This window comes from Parasteatoda tepidariorum, chromosome 11, assembly GCF_982258835.1.
Source record: "Parasteatoda tepidariorum strain Cologne lab strain chromosome 11, Ptep-v5.0, whole genome shotgun sequence".
NCBI lineage: Eukaryota > Metazoa > Arthropoda > Arachnida > Araneae > Theridiidae > Parasteatoda > Parasteatoda tepidariorum.
The window spans coordinates 76,751,226-76,768,910 of NC_141765.1; the positions used below are offsets into that span (position 1 = coordinate 76,751,226).

The 17,685-nt window shown below is 26.6% G+C and overlaps 1 protein-coding gene across 2 annotated transcripts in view; it reads right to left on the reverse strand.

Annotated features, from left to right (window-relative positions):
• Window positions 1-818: 818 nt before the first annotated feature.
• LOC122270900 (G protein-coupled receptor-associated protein LMBRD2) overlaps window positions 819-17,685 on the reverse strand; it is an 85,192-nt gene continuing 68,325 nt past the window's right edge. For both annotated transcript variants that reach the window (XM_071187518.2, XM_071187517.2), the window contains exons 12-15: window positions 12,739-12,847; window positions 8,102-8,303; window positions 5,016-5,129; window positions 819-1,150 (exon numbers count right to left, since the gene is read on the reverse strand). In XM_071187518.2, the coding sequence (XP_071043619.2) occupies window positions 960-1,150; window positions 5,016-5,129; window positions 8,102-8,303; window positions 12,739-12,847 (616 nt within the window). In that variant the 3' untranslated portion in view covers window positions 819-959. The remainder of the gene's footprint in view (window positions 1,151-5,015; window positions 5,130-8,101; window positions 8,304-12,738; window positions 12,848-17,685) is intronic.

The following is a 17,685-nucleotide window of genomic DNA, read 5'->3' on the forward strand; positions in this document are numbered from 1 at the left end:
AGAAATAAGTTTGAGTGACAGAATATTATACATACAAAATTAATAATTAAAATAATATTATACATACAAAATAAATTAAAATCATAGTAATTGTTTATCACATTTCACTGAAATTTGAAAATTAAGAATGTTTAATTACTGCATTGGAAAAAATTCATTGTTCATTATAATTTCGTTGTTCATTACAATTTCATTATTCAATTTATTACTATTTTAGGTAAATAAATAGTATGAAGAAAAAAGTTTAAGAGACAGAATATTTTACATACATTATTATTAAAATTATAGTAATTGTTAATCATATTAAAAAAAATTGGAACAAATATTATAACTTATGATACAATGAAAATAATTTATATAAAAAAAAGAAAAGAGTTTAAAGGTAATTTAAGAAAAAAAACAATAAATGCATCACATGAAAAATAATCTTAAAGCAATTACAATATTTATCAGTTATAGATTAACACATCGAGTCCCCCCCTCCTTATAAAGAAGATTCTTAAAATTAAGCATAAGCCTTGAATAGTATTTACATGAGAAAAATAGCAATAATTAACTTAAAATTTGAGTAAAAAAACTAGATTTAACAAAAATTCCTCAAAATAAATGCATAAAAGATCAAGGCATTCAGATAAAGTGTACAATTTAGGATATAATATTGACATAACTGATTTGGTTTTCAAAAATATATACTGCTATTTGCTTTTGAAATCCTCATTGAACCCTATATTCCTCATGTGTTTCTTATTATTACAAATTCCATCCATTTACAACAGAATATAAATAGTCTTTACCATAATAAATCTAAAAGAGAACATTATTGAGGACATTAAATATCATTTGAAAATTATTGAGGATATTAAATATCATTTAAAGACATTTTATATTTAGAAGTCACTAGAAGTGAAGAAATAATTATTTACAAAAATAAATACAGCTATTTACAGTTTACGACACGTTCAAACATCATCAAATATACCAGCAGGAGGACTTCCTATTCGAGACCAATGTAAGTAATTATCATCAGCTTCTTCTTGGTATTGAGAGCGACCAAATGTATTTGTAGAGCGTTCTTCAGTATAATCTATGGGTTCTATATCTTTAAGAAGCTCTATTCGTGAATTTTCATCAGGTGAAGAGTTGAGTAAACCTTTATTAAAAGAAAACATTTCAGCTGAACTTAAATGCAAATAAACAAGGAGTTCCTTCAGATAATAAGTAAGAAAATATTCATCAACGCATTGATGACAAATTCTATTGTTTCTTCTTCTAACTCAATTCCGTTCTTAGTTAAATTAAATTTTTCATATTTATTAAGAATGACCTCAAAGGATTTATTTTGAATTTAAAAATAATTATGCCAAATACTAGAAAATTTTGATTTTTTAGGAATGATGAAATTGCTGCAAATTGAGCAAAATTCTCTTGCAACCAAATTTGAAAACAATAATTTTTATTGCCATTTGTTACTCAATATACTATAATAAACGAAATAACAATATTATATAAGATAAAGGATAAAAACAGCTTTTTTATTACTGCTAGTGTTCAAGATGGCCATCCCCTCAGGAATCTGAAATGTTTTATTTTTCGTATGTACTGGCAATTTTTTTAAGTTCTAGGCACCAGTAGTGCCTAGAAATTAATGCTGCAGGAAGGAATTACTTCTGTCATGTTTTTTTTTAGCTGCCGTAGTAAAAAAATTATAATTTTACTAATTTAACTTCTTCAAGGTTTTCTCAACAACAAAAAAGGCTATAGTGTATCTGGATAGTAAATGATTTTACTTAAATATTCATCTTGACTTTAGGGGAGAACAGGATATGCTATTTATGATATTTACCACAGAGAGCAAGGGCTAATATTTAAACTGTAAGACCATGTGAAGCTGATTTATCACTTACTATATTCTAAGAATATATCCTATATAGGATTGCAATCTTAGCTAGAACTAGTGTTTAAGTCTGTTTTATATAATAAACAATTACTCAAGTTTAATGGGGTAAGTAAAATGCTGCGTTTGCCATAAAGATCTTTGCGAAAAATACATAATCGAACAAATTTACAATGAAAATACAATAAACAAAAGACCTGCTAACCAAACATTGTTTTTCGCTTTTGTGCCTGCATCTAAAAATTCTGAAGATAATACAGGAAATTTAAAAATTATTGCTGAGAATTCAGAAACTATTTTATAAAATTCAAATATAACAGAAGAAAGTTTAGGCAAAACTGAAAATTTAAATATTGGCAAAGAAAACTTGGATGCAACGAAAATTTAAAAACGAGCTCAGAGACTGTTCTAGAAAATTTTGCATTAATTATTGAAAACCCAGTGAAGGAAAATGAAAAAGCTGATTTCTTGAGCATCTTTCTCTTTATGGATATAAATTGAATGATTTATAATGAGATTATCAAAAAATCTGAGAATGCATGCAAAAAAATGTTTTAAGTAATGATTCATTTATTTCTTTATATGTAGTTTTATATTTATTTATTGTTTTGTCATGTCAAGAGTTTTATGAAAATTAAAACATTGATTAAAAAATATCAATATTTTTCAAAAACATTTTGTCAAAATAAAGTGGCAACAGAAGGATTAAAACTAGCTATAAGAGTTAATAAATTGCTTCTAGGAAGTTTAATCATTTAAGACTTAGTGTTCGCAGAAAGTTATTATTTTATCTATGATAAAATTTGTAATTCATACATTGATTTAAAACTTTTAAAGCCTTGAAATAAGAATATTATATAAAAATAACCATTCAATATAAATAAATAAGGTAATATGACCCAATATTATCTCGAAATAATACTCTTTTTCCGCATGAAACAGAATCAGAATTTTTTAATAAAATTAAGCAAAATATCACTTAAGATATAATACAAAAAACTGCAAAATATATTTGCTCATTATTTACTAACTGGAAACGTCAGTTTTAATATTAGTAAACAAATTATTTAAGATTTGTAGTTTAATTCTATATAAATTAGTACATATTATTACATTACTTATGAATAAATAATAAAATCATTTTGAGAATACTGGTGCTTGTAAATTTTTGTATTGTTTTTTTTTATATTAAAATAAATTCAAGCATTATTCAAAGAAATATATATTTGATATCAAATGATTTTTTTGCTTTAAATTGTAAAAGTTATTTTCTTTTCACTATTCGTAATTTGAAAAGATACTTTTTCAACATTTCATTTAAAAGAGAAATCATTAAATGTCTTGCTTGCAGACTCATTTTTGAGGTTGTAGTTAAAAAAATGTGTATGTTTATACGAAAAAAGCCCATTTGTACATAAGCAATAAAATGATATATTTTTTATTTCATCATATTATTTACCTCAGAAAATCTGCTCAAAGGTTACATCCTAACTTAACACTTTTTCTGATATCAATGTGTGGTGCTAGCAAAATGTTCATCCTAAGAAACTAGATCTTAACAACTGAACTATAAGGAAGCAAATTAGTTAAGTTGTTTTAAACACCTAAAGATATTATTATTCTATAAGGCCTTAAAATATATTAAGATATTTTTTAACAGATGGGTGAAAGTGACATCCCTCATGCTTTGAAATGCTTAAATTTTTTTTTTGTGGAACAGTGAGGTAGACATTTTTGTGAAACAGTCAAATTAGCATTCCAGCCAAATAACATGTTGGCATGGGGTATCAATCACTAAATCACTTCATTAATCATAAATTCATTAACTAAAATTGAATAATAACAATTCATTTTTCACAGATTTATTATTTTATTTATTTTAGAGATTTAATGAAATTTTTGCTAAAAAATTAGTGTTTCAATTAAAATTTCAATAACTACTTGTTTAATTTGTTAATAATTAGTATTGTTTTGATACAGAATGAAGTTTTCTTCTGAATTTTGTTTTTACCTGGAACAAAATGTGATATTTGAGTTTTAGACATTCAACACAAATATGTTACAATTATTCCTCCTTTTTTATTTTATAACTTTTTAAGGCATATATATTTTAACACATGGAAGAGATGAATTTATATTTTCATATGTGATTGATTAATCCTTTTTTCCACCAGAGTCACATTAATGTATGATCATGATTAACAAAAAACTAGCGAAAAATAGTTTTGTCACATACAGTAATATCTGGTCAATAGGTTGCGGCCTACATGAAGAATTCATTTCCTCCAAGCCACGCTTGATAATTATATAATGATATAACAGTAATGCTTGATAATGATACAACAGAGTAATGCTTGATAATGATATAATAGTATATTTTTTTCAAAACCAGATTTTTAGAAAAAATTTTCTGAAATTCCGAATTTATTTCGTAATGCTTACTCTGAAAACGTTTTTTTTTTAAAATTAAATATGGGTGTAAAAAGAAGTTTTTGATTAACGAAAAAACATATGATGTCCCCTATAGATGGGGTGGGTTACAAATTCTAGTTTGTAATTTAAGAATAAACTAGTAGGCTATATTTTTTACGTTATTCTACTCATCTGCACTTTCTTTATAAATATTTTATGTCACAAAGCTAGAAAATAAAATCTTCTTATTCTATACAAGGATCTAATTGCAGCAGATACTTTTAGTTGAAATTCTTTTTCATTTATTTTTCAATGCTGATCAATTTCTGCCCCTTTTGCAAACCAATGTATACAATATATAAGAAATAAAAATTTAAAAAAAAGCGCTTCTGCATTAAATAAACGTACCTAAAAAAAGAAATTACGGGAGTACATAAATTGACACCGATTTATTGATGTAAGAACTGTCAGACTGTGGCTGAAAAAAATTATATTTCAAAGAAAGAACAAAAATTTAAAAATAGAAAAAAAATAAGGTGCTGCAAAACAAATTTCTCAACTGAATTTATAGAAAATACTAAAACCAAAATGGACTCTATAAATTAACCACCAAAACAATGCACTGCAACATGTCAACTTACACAAATTTCATTATACATATAACTGCAATGAAATGCACTAGTAACAAAATATACAATAATATACTTACTGATATCAGATGGTTTTGTAGAACGTCTACTGCTTCTTGATAAGCTAGAGCTAGGTCTATTCGATTGCCGCCTGCGAATTTCTACACTTTCAAGTCTCTGTCGCCTATTTTTTTCTAAATAAAAATACCATTTTTATAAAACAATATGGGTAACAGAAAAGAATTAATAAAGCACTTTGCAGCGAATTGTTTATTGAAATACGTACTCCTCTAGCCAGATGCTTTGAAAATGGTTTGTTTTGCCAACATCTAAGTCATCTGATGCCATTTTTTGGAATCAACTAAATCTACAATCATATCGTATACTTGTCACAGTATGCCATCAAAAATGTTTGGTGGAATACATTTATTAGAAATAATAACACGACCATACTCAGGGGATATTGTATTCCTTATAAGAGAAGTTACAAATCAGCCTTTATTTTATCTTTTGATAAATTTATGCAAGTTGCTTAAGAAGTTGAAACTGTTTGATGATGTCAAATCTAGATGTATAAAGACTGTGACGTTCTTGAAATCTTGGCTTTTACTCTATTTCTTTTCATTGATACTGCTATAAAAAAGTTAGTGAAACTTTCCAGGAAGTTTTATCTATGTCTTGTTTCTTTTGAAATCCTGTTTTTACAATCGTAAATCAAAATATTCTGCAAGATAATTCATGTACCATTGGGTAACTTTAATAAATCTGGATTGTTTATCGATTACAATTATGAACTACATCACTACTTTTCTTTCGGTTTAATTACCACTATTAATGAACAGAAGGCATTTGCATTGGTTATGCTGCTAAAACTGGTTCTCTGCAAAATGAATGTAGGGTAGGAAACATTTGGTCCTCTAATGAGGCACATTTTTGTTCAGCAAATCTTGATATATTAGATTTCCATCAATTGAAAGGTATGCTAAGTACTGTAGCAACAAACTTAAAAATATAAATTAATCACTCTATAATTTACTGTAAATTATAAAATATGCCATGAAATTAGTAATTCAAGTCATTTTTTTCTACTTTAGTTTTCAATAATGAAGATGAGACACCTTTACCTAGTATGTACTATTATGTTTCTAACAAAATTAACCTTTTAGCTTAAATTTAGCTAAAAATTACAACTTTCACACTTTTTAAGTGGGAAAATTATTTAATGCATTACAGTTTCCAGCTAAAGATAACAATTTTTTAAACTAATGATAAGAAACAAAAAAAAAACTTTTTTGGGGGGGGGGGGATTTTGTTGATAAGTAAGATTAAAATAGCAAAAAAAGTAATTTTTCAGATAAAATTGCAAGAAATTAAGAATTTATTAAGTCAACTTTAGCACTTTATCCTTATTATTAACGAGGTCAAAAAAAGAAAAGATTTAGTGCATATGTATGAGACAAGATACATCGATAAAAAGAGAAGAAATTTTAAAAAAAGCAGGAGAGGACAAAATATAGTCAAATTATGCATGGTCTTGGTGAAAGACATTCACTTTTAAATGATACAAAAAAATCTCAATAGGTGAAGTGGGAACTTTTAATACTAAAGGAGGGTCAGTAAAAAAAATTCAGTTTTTTTTCAACTATGCCCTCATAACATATGTATCTGTTGAAAGAAGCTTCTCCAGGTATAAAATTTACTTTCAGACAAAAGAAATTCTTTCACGTATGAAATATCAATAACTTTTACTAATCCAATGTAATTTTGATTTCTTGAAATTTCACTAACTTAAAGATCTGAAGCATTACTCTCTATAATAAAAAAAATTAAACACTGTCATCACGAATAATGAATGAGAAGACATCTTCTCCATGATTTATAATCACAAAATATATAATAGGAACAAATTTGCATCGGCCAATATTACATTTTTATGTTTTGATCTTGTTTTATTGATAACAACTAAACTTAGTTAATAATGGGATATACAATAAAAAAAACACAACTACTTTACCTCATCACACTAAAGAAAGGATTCCATTTGGAAAAAATGGCTACCATCCCCAGAAAAATGAAATATGACATAGGTCATCATGTATCAAATTGTTTTTCATTCAAATTTTTACATTTCAACAATTTTGCAAGCTATTTCTTCACACAATTGACAACTTCAAACAAATGCGTACAAAATTCAGAATTTTTCATGATATTGGGGTTAACTCTATTAAAATAACCTAAACTTTTTAAAACCAAAGAATTTTTTGAATAAGAAATAGCCTGTGCAGCTTAACAAAAGAAAGCTTCACAAGGAAAGAAAAGTTTATGGCTTCACTCATGCAGAATTAACATCCAATAATGTGTTATAAAGCTTATTTATCCTGAACAGATATATTCTAATGTTAATGTTATGAATTTGGTATCAAATCATTAACATAATTTATCTATTTAACCCCACTTATATTATTCAATTGGAGTGCAAGGTGTTTTGAATAGGTAAAAGTTTTAAGTGAATTTTGCAATGAAAAATTATCTCATGAAACAATTCAAAACTATTAATTCAATGAAAGCAATAAAATAATTTTTTCCTCCATTTTAAGAACCCTTCTCTATTTCTAAAGATTGAAGACTCTCAATTACAGATAAGAACTTTCGTACATAAGGTTATTCAGGGCATCGATATTCAAGCTCTATGGCAAAATTGCCCATGAGCAATGGCGCAAGGGTTTGGGTACAATAGACCTCTGGTCGATGTGACCTGCTCTTTGAAGCTGCCCAACCTCTAAGTCTACATAAGATTTCTTATTGCAACAGTTGTAGTAAAAAAAATGTGTCTTCAAAAATACTAAAGAAATATTAAAAGATGCAATGAAATTATACACTAAATATAGTTAGGAACTAGCAGGAGTCACATCAGGCGAAGTGAGACACATAAATAAGAGATATTTCAGTATTTTTAATAGTTCTTAATTCAAATATAGTGCTAAAAAATGAGTAATTTGGATAACACACAGAGAGAAGCATCCATGCCCTGAGTGGGATTTGAACCCCTAACCATTGGCTTCACAGTCTGGGGATATAAAAATTTATATGTCACATTTTAAAATAAGGATGATTGAAAATAACTAGAGGAGGAATATAAATAAAATCATATATTTGCGTAACATACCTCTTTTAATTAGCTCTTTCCCTTCTTCAATAAGATCTGAAGTCATTTCGTCATCTCCAATAAATTGTTCAAAGCCAATAAAGTGAAGAACTCGAGTACAAATATTAAAATAGGTTGCTAAACAAACAAAGAAAATCAAAATTGGAAAATAAATATTGAAGCCATCTGATATTATAGGTATTACATCCATATGTCCCATTATCTGAAAAGAAAAAAAATATATCAGCAATTAATATTGATATTAAAGACATGAACTGAATTTCATGATGGCTAGTTTATTGCAATGGGCTAAAAGAAATTTTGCTGAGCCAATTACAACATTGAATTGGAAAAAGATTATACCCTGAAAAACTTAATGATTAGATTTTCACATACTAAGTACCATTGGTCAGAGCGAATGCACTACAATTTTTAAAATTACTGTAGACACAACTTTTTTTAAGTTTGTAGTGTTATACACTATTTTTTCGAAGTAGTATTGTAAGTTGCGTTATAATTTAAAAACACTAGTTTGTAGTGATTCACGACTGCAGGGTATTAAATATCACTAAAAGTTACCTTTGGTGACAGTTCATGAACAAAATTGACAAATCATGGTTAATACTTTGATGGGGTGCAATTGACACAAGTTTTTAATTAACACAAGTCAGCAATTGACACATGCATACCAGTTATGATAATATGTCAGGTGGTATCATAAAATTGTATTTAAAATTTTAAGCAATTATATTAAGATAACCATGCTGCTCACAATTCTAGTTTTACACAATTCCTTTATATAATATATATTATGAAATATATATAAAATTTCTTTTTTTTATCATTACTTATGCACAAGTACTTCTAAGATAATGATAAAATGAAGAAAAATAATTTTTTATACATAAAAGAATTAAACAATAAATATTTATAGCCATAACCACATACGTATTGAAAACTAAACAAAACTATTATATTGATTATGATACATCATCCTAGCTTAAAAATCAAAACAACCCTATCGATATTTCGTAAATAAACTTATTATTTTCATTTTGCATTAATTTATGTTATTAATAAAGAAATACTCCAGTTAAGTAATTTGAGCTATATTGAGGTAAGCAAGAATAAACACTAAAAATTAAATGGTGCTTTGCTTGGAGCAAGCTCAGATATAACAAAAAATAACAATCAATCAGTTATCTCAACTTTACAAACAGTTTGAGTTAATATAAAATCAGGGCTTCAGAAAGAAATTTATTTTTTAAGGGGTTTAATGTATCTTATTTTTAAAAATTTTATATGCATGATAACAATTTAATTTTTTATTTAACACAGAATATGAAACTAAATATTGTTGTTTCAAAACTTCTTTAATTATAGTAGTTTTGAATTATTACGTTTCACTGCCTAAAATTGGTTATTCTAGACAAAAGATTGAAGGTCAAATTTGACATGCTAACTATAGTAAAACTTTCAATTTTAATTAATTTACCCTAAGCCAGCATTGGAGAAATAAAATAATGGAGATTTTACTAGCAACATTTTCTAAGCTACGAGTAAAGTTTTGATACATCATAGATAATTAATTAAGTCAGAAAAGAATTCAAAATTGGAAATAATATAAGCCCTTACATTTAGCAAAGTAAAAAATATGTATATAAATATTAATCTAAAATAGATTTTTTTACAACATTATTTTTAATTACTTAAACTATTTTATTTAATAATGGTTGTTGAACAGCAGACCCAATTTTTGGGTTTACGACTATTAATGTTCAACTACAGAGCCTTGTAATTTTGCACCCAATCGAGAAGACAAGGGAATTCCAGTATTGTGAGAAATTTGACTTTGTGGATAACTTAAACTTTTTCTTTTATGTCCGTTGTTGAACTTCTTCTTGGGCACTACAGCATATGACAGGCCAAGGCCGTCCCAATAAGTTTTTGCCATTTTGATCTATTCTGTGCCTTCCAGTTAGTTATTCCTATTATCTTTAGGTCTTTCTCAACTGCGTCCAGCCACCTAGTCGGTGGACGACCCCTTTTTCTTGTACCTTCTGGTTTAGGAAAAGTTACTTTTTTTGGGGGGTTTTGGTCTTCAGATCTAAAGGCGTTCCAGCCATTGAATGCGATTGGCCATAATAACATGAACTATGTTTGGTTGTTTATACTTTTTGTATAGCCCATGAATGCAAAGCGTGTGTCATTTGTTATTCTCATTGACAGCACCAAAAATTCTTCTAAGCTGAACAGCCGACCTAATTTTGGGTTTACTACTAATGTTCAACTCCATAGCCTTGCAATTTTGAACCAATCCAGAAGGCAAGGAAACTCCTGAATCAATACCCTCAGACATATTGATTTGTTATGGAAACATGGAGGATTTTGCGACTCGACAGATTTAACATGCATCAGTCACCATTTACTACACGAGGAGTCTTCGGCCGGCGGGGATCGAACACAATAACTCTTGAACATGGGCCAAGTGCCCTACCAACCAGGCTATCCCCGCTTTACTAAAACTTTTTACATTCAACACACTGCAGTACTAGCAATAGCATCATCTTTTGAGGAATAAGAAAAGTATTTTTGCCATCAGTGGATATTTTATCGCCAAAAGAATTTTTTTTTTTTTAATTTATTCAACAAATAGGAGAAATTTGAGAATATACAGGTAAACAGGAGTTAGTCGTAAAATACAGGAGTCTTCGTTAAAAAACAGGAGACTTGGCAGGTATGCTAAGAAACCGAAGGGATACTGAAGAAATGTGTCACATATTGAGAGGAGAGTGAGATTTATGAAACATGAAAATTGCAACAGTTTGTGACAAAGGGGTTAACTAGAAATGTGATGGCACACATTTTGATTTAAATAAAGCACTTAAAATCAGCAATTTAAATATTAATACATTATTTATTTTTCCATTAAAATAAGTACACACTTAATATTAATTATAACTACACTTATAAATGTCATTAAAACATACTGTTAAAGGTTTAGAAATAATATTTTTTGACACTTAAGGCCGTTGCCACCTCGCAAAGGAAGTGAAATGTCTATAGAGAGGAAGAATGGAGGAAACCTTGTCCCTTAGGGGTTATTTAAAATACCAGAAAAGTTGAGAGGATTGATTCATTATTATGAAGGGTCGACAGACTTTAGAATGCCTGAGAGGCACCCCCTCTGTTCATATACGAGGTTTTTCTTATCGCTACTTTGCATTCTCGAAATAGTAGCAACTAGATACTATGCTACAGTATTACAAAAGGAAATATCATCATGTATTTTTTTCTTTCCTCGTCTAATGTGTTTTAATTCTGTATGGAGACGGTCTTAATGAAAAGGTCAAAAGAAATTTTTATTTTCTCTAGTGTTATTCTGAACTGGAGTCTCAATATGCTATTTTTTATACCCATAAAAAGTTTAATTTATGCAAACATTAAAAAAATAGTGTTAAATAAAAGTTAAAACGAAACACTGAAATAATAGAAGTTTGACATAGTTAAGTGAGAGGAAATTTGAAATAAATTTTTATTTTTGAAGGACTGATTTCCAATTATCACGATACTATATGAAATGTATAAAAAGGTTTTATTGAAATAAAAGAGCACTACTGCGAAATAAATAAGTTTTTATACACTGGGGACTAAAATTAATGTAATAAGACAGTTTATATAGTGCAATATTTGTGCAACTATGATGCTAATCAACTGCTCATGGAAACAAAGAAATTTAAGTATTTAAAACATTTAATTACATAACAAATTCTGCTATTGTTATATAATTTACCAACAATTTTCTTCTCACTTATGAAATTATTAAAATTTTCTAACCAAGAAACGTTCTTATCAATTAATAAACTTAAACCGTAATAATGCTGACCATTATTTAAGACTGAATTAACTTTGCTAATTAATTCTACGTAATATTAATCTTTCTTTTTTCAGATTAAACATTCTAGTTTTTTTTTTTAATATTAGTAGCTTAAATCAATCTTATCTCGTCTTTCCTTTATGTTGTATCCTAAGTTTCAATTTATATAATCATGATTATCTTAAATAATAGATGCAACACTGTTTTCATTATATGGTGCTAAACACTCAATCATTTTCAAGTTTCTCTTTAACACAATGTTTTTTAACAGATTTTAAAGTTATAAGTAATAAAAAATACATAAATAACTTTAGAAAAAAATCATTATTTTAATTTAATGGTTAAAAGAAAATGTTTTAAATAAACCAAATAACTGATGCACTCTATAAATTAAGTTACAAAAATGGAATCAAAATCTTTAAATCAATATACCTCTTTTTTGGTGGCTTTAGATTTTTGACCCACAAAATATGGGGAGGCGTCTACAATTGTGAAAATATAGTTCCATCCCTCTAGTCTTAAAGCTTACAACGACACAGAACAAAAAATAATGCAATGCACTTATGAAATCAAAATATAGAAATTTTATAATAATAAAAGAAAATTTTAAATTCTAAATAAATTATCACATTCATAAAAAATGTAATTTTTAATGACAAAATCTACAATTTAAAAAAAAAAAATATTAAAGGAGAAACCAATGAATTAAAAACTTATATTTTTGATCACCACCTTATAGGCAATGCATTTCATATATTATTGGATTGAGTGGATTACATACTTTAGTGTAAGATGTTTCTTCAATAAGAGACTTTTTGGTAACATGACTGTCAAGATGAATTAATCCCAAAAAATTCAAACAAAGTGGAGGAGTAAGGCGACATAATAACCTATTAGTAAAGTAAGAAGCAATCAGAAATATAGATATTCAACTCTCTGCAAATAAAACTTGCATCAGCAATAGATTAACATGAGTCATTTTTTATCACATCTTAAAACCAAAGAACAATGAAAAACAATCTAAGACTATAGAAAAATAATAATATAGACTATTTTGAAAATAACTATCAGTCATAAAGGAAACTTAGTGAAAAATGTCATAACTATTATAAAAATAAAAGATTTAAAAATCAATATTTTGATATAGATCGGCACTTAAACGGAAAATGTTTTGCAATTTAAAAAAAAAATTAGTTACTCAGAAAAAGTAACTGATATTAAAATAAAGAATTAACTAACCATGGAAAAAATAACACGGGAAAAAGTTTCAAAAAATCCTATTAATGCAAAACAAGAAATTCAAAAACAGAATATGTAAAAATAAATAAAAGTTTTAGTAATGTGCAACTATGTAGTACCATTGAAAAGCTTGTTACCATGCTCTTGATATACATAAATAGCTCTAATTATTATTATTTTATTTAAAAACAATAGTAAAGCAAAAAGAGTATAGGAAGCTAGTTTTTCAACCCTACATTTAATATAATTATAACTCTACATTTATTATAATTTTTTAAAAAAAAGGCCAACACCCTTTTTTTTGGTCAGACATTAAAGTAGTGGCTGCAAAACGTTGTTATTTTACAGTTAAGAGCCTCAATATAACTTTTTTTTTCTTTTTTGTATTTTTCCTTTCTCCATTCTATGTCAAATAACAATAGAGAGAGAAAAAAATGCAAGCTTACAATTTAATTACCTACAGTACCTGGCCAAATTATTAGATGAACTATAAGATTCTATATAAAAACTTAATTATCAGGTGATACTACACAGCCTTACTGTTTTTACCTTACTGAAACAGGTTTGCACTTGTTTATGTTCGTATATCACTTGGAAAAAATAGACGATATATAATATAAATTTGACGATTGGATAAATTAGACGATATATTATATAAATATAGAATATTTATTATATCAGGTATTATATCATATTATATCAGGTATTATATCAGACCAAATTCTTATAAGCACTGTAGTTTTTTAATAATTGCATGTTTTGCATGAGTTTTTATTCAGGAGATTTTTTATATACTTCCTATTTGTATTTATTTATAACATATTGCATTACAATGTTAACCAATTTATACACGAACGGAAACAAGCGGCAAACTGGCTTCACCCGCATAAAAACAATAAAGTTGTATAGTATCACCTGATAATTAAGATTTTACAAAGAATCTTAAAGAGCCTCTAATAATTTGGCCAGATACTGTAACCGTTTTGGAGTTAGAGCAAAATGGAATGTTACCTTCAGATTGACAAAGCATAATTCTACTGCTAATTTTTTTTGTTTTGTTTTTGCAAAACTGAATTAATATGAGGTACAAAAAAATTAAACTTGATGTAAGATAATTCAACAACTAATTTCATAATATTATTCTATACTAATCATGTTCATATAAGAAAGTTTCTTAAACATTTCTATAAAAGTGTTCAAAATTTCTTATATTTATACTGAAAAGTTTTTGCGTTGTGAGAATGATGGTGGCATTAACTTTTCCTCACAAACTTCATTGAAGGATGAAGAAAAAACCAGGACAAATTTTTTTTTAACATAAACAGTTTTTGTTTGGACAGTATAAATAACCAGACTTCTTTTAAAAAGGGTAAATGACAAACTAAAAAAACTATACTCTAAATTTGCTCTACTTAAGTATAATAAAGGTAGATTTTATCGCAAAATAATAATAGAAAATACGATTTTTAATTTTAGAATTTACTTTGTTTAGAACAGAAATGTTAACAGTTTCTGGTATAATTTCATTAATGGAGCACTGAATAACTCATAATACTTTGAAATTAATATATTGAAAAAATTTATAATACTTTTACATTAAAGAAAATAATCAGTATCAATTAGCTAATATCCCTTCACTCCAATGTGTAATTAAAATTTGTATTCAAGTTCAAGACGAATTTAATCAAATAATTTTAAAGTAGGATTTTTGTAATCTTGAAATGAATACATAATGAATATGATGTATGCAAAAGATGATATCTCAATTCCATATTTAAAATTTCTATGATATGATTGCTGTATTGTTAATTGATATTATTTTTAATATCAGATAAAATAAATCAATCCCTAATTTAGATATGTGTTTGCTGGAAGAAGAAATTAACTGACATTTTTCTAAAACATTATGGTTAGATAGTTTTGTTTTCCAACAAAAGTTGCTTTCAATAAAATATAATTTTTTTAATACACATTCTTTGTTTGCATATGGAAAAAAAAACAATTTTTTTTAAAAACAATAGAAACAATTATAAAATTTAAAGAAAGAAAAGAAGAAATTATATAATTAGTTTTCTCCCCTCATCACAAAAGAACACATAGAAAATAAATAACAATTTTAATTTATAAACAATAGTAACATTTATAGAATTTAAAGAAAGAAAAATTATATAATTAGTGTTCTCTCCTCATCACAAAAGAACACATAGAAAATAAATAAAGAATTTTTTTATATAAATAATAGTAACATTTATAGAATTTAAAGAAAGAAAAATTATCTAATTAGTTTTCTCTCCTCATCACAAAAGAACACATAGAAAATAAATAAAAAAATTTTTATATAAATAATAGTAACATTTATAGAATTTAGAGAAAGAAAGGAAGAAATTATCTAATTAGTTTTCTCCCCTCATCAAAAAAGTACTTATAGAAAATAAATAATTTTTTTTTCTAAATAATATTAACATTTATAGAATTTAAAGAAAGAGAAATTATCTAATTAGTTTTCTCTCCTCATCACAAAAAAGACATAGAAAATAAATAAATTTCGTTTTATAAACAATAGTAATATTTATAGAACTTGAAGAAAGAAAGGAAGAAAAAATCTAATCAGTTTTCTCTCATCACAAAAGAATATATATTCTAGTATTAAGAGCAATTTTTCAAAAGCACCACCACAAGAGAGCTGGAACAATGTGCATTTCATATGAATGCTTGAATCATCTACATAAAATGCTGTGGAAAATAAGTTTAAATCAAATTTACAAAACAAAGGATCCTACATTAAAACATGATTTTAGCTATCACTAGAAGAAATTTTCCCAAAAAGAGTAGAAAGTTGGCAACTCTGCATTTACATTGAAATCACACTAGTGTCAGATGCGTTAAAAAGGAACTAATCAAATGTATTATTTAATATTTGCATGTTGTAATGAATAATATCCTATTAAAATTACAGCGATTTAAAAAAAATGCAAAAAAACAGAAGTGATAACAGTGGAAAAATAAATTGAAAAACAATAGAATTATCAAGTCAAAATATCATTTGTTAAATATGCAATTCAAATTTCTGGTTTCATAATAGAATCATATTAAAATATTGGATTTTAAAAAATAGGGTGGAAATCAGTAGCAATAAGTGCAAAAAAGATGATCGGTAAAACAGTGGTACTCTTCAAAAAGCGCCTAATCAGACCTGTGATTTGAATTTTGCAAAGTCTTAAAACAGTAATGAAAAATAAAGAGATTTTACAAAGCTTTGCGAAAATTCTTAGCTATAACTGCTGACAAATCTATCATAAAACAATACAATCATTAAGTCAAAAATGATTACTTAAATGTTGAATTCAAATTTCTGGTGAGAGAGAAATAAATGTTTCATAAACGGAAATACGCAAAAGCTATTAAATGTAAACTTTACATTAGCAGAACTCTAAAATGTTTTTCTTCAGAATACAAATTTTTGATTCGTGGAAGTCTGCGAACCAGCGATCTTGAAATTTCTAGAATCCCACAGCCAAATCATATTTGGTAATTATAGAAAAAATCAGATAGTGAATAAAATTTGGTAATTAAAGAAAAAAGTCTCATTTGAATATCTTAAAAAATATGAAGAAAAAAAATACACCACAAAATAATGAAAAAAAAAAAAAAAACTTTTTTTTCCGTACAGGCACAGTAGGAAAGTGCTACTTCAAATACTCATATCTACCCAAATTCTTGAAAAAACAATTTTCTCTAATTTGAAAATAAGTTTGTTATTTATTAAAAATTGCTCCTAAAACTGTTTAATTTGTTGAATATTTTTGATGTAATAGGAAAGAAAAACATAAGACAAATGAGCTTTTTTTTTTATAAAAATGACACATCTCCATAAATATTTAATCTAAGCTTAGGAAATTTCCTGCAATTATTACAAATAATAACCAAAATATTGATCGAGTTTATTGTATAAAAGTTCATTGTTTTCTGGAAAAAAAAGATCAAAAATACTTGTTTTTGTTTGTACTTTTTTGCCGGTTCCTCAAACCTCTGAAGGTTTTAAAATTTATTGCTAAGTATGAGAAATTGTATGATCTAAGCGTCTTTTAAGTTATAAAATAATCCTGTAAGTATTATTTGAGAAATTAAAACATAATCTCAAAAATTGAAAGTGTTTCCTCCATTATTGTAGCATATTGAAATTTCTTTAATTTATTTAATATGATTGTTTATTTGCTATAAAATAGTTGAGAGCTCCAATGAACACAACTGTTTCCCCTACATTTCAGAAACATCCAACAAAAGGTTTTCCGAAAACACCTCCCTTAATTAGTTTTAGAATTCTTTCAAGAGGTAAATATTTAAGTGAGATAAAAGAAAGGTGATTAAAATTTGAAAGAAAAAAAATATCCTGATTCATCACAGTACAAGTAAGCAAAATACAATTTTCTTATTGAAAAAAAAAAAAAATTAAAATCGGTTTCTAATGAAAAGTGAAAAATTTTCAATT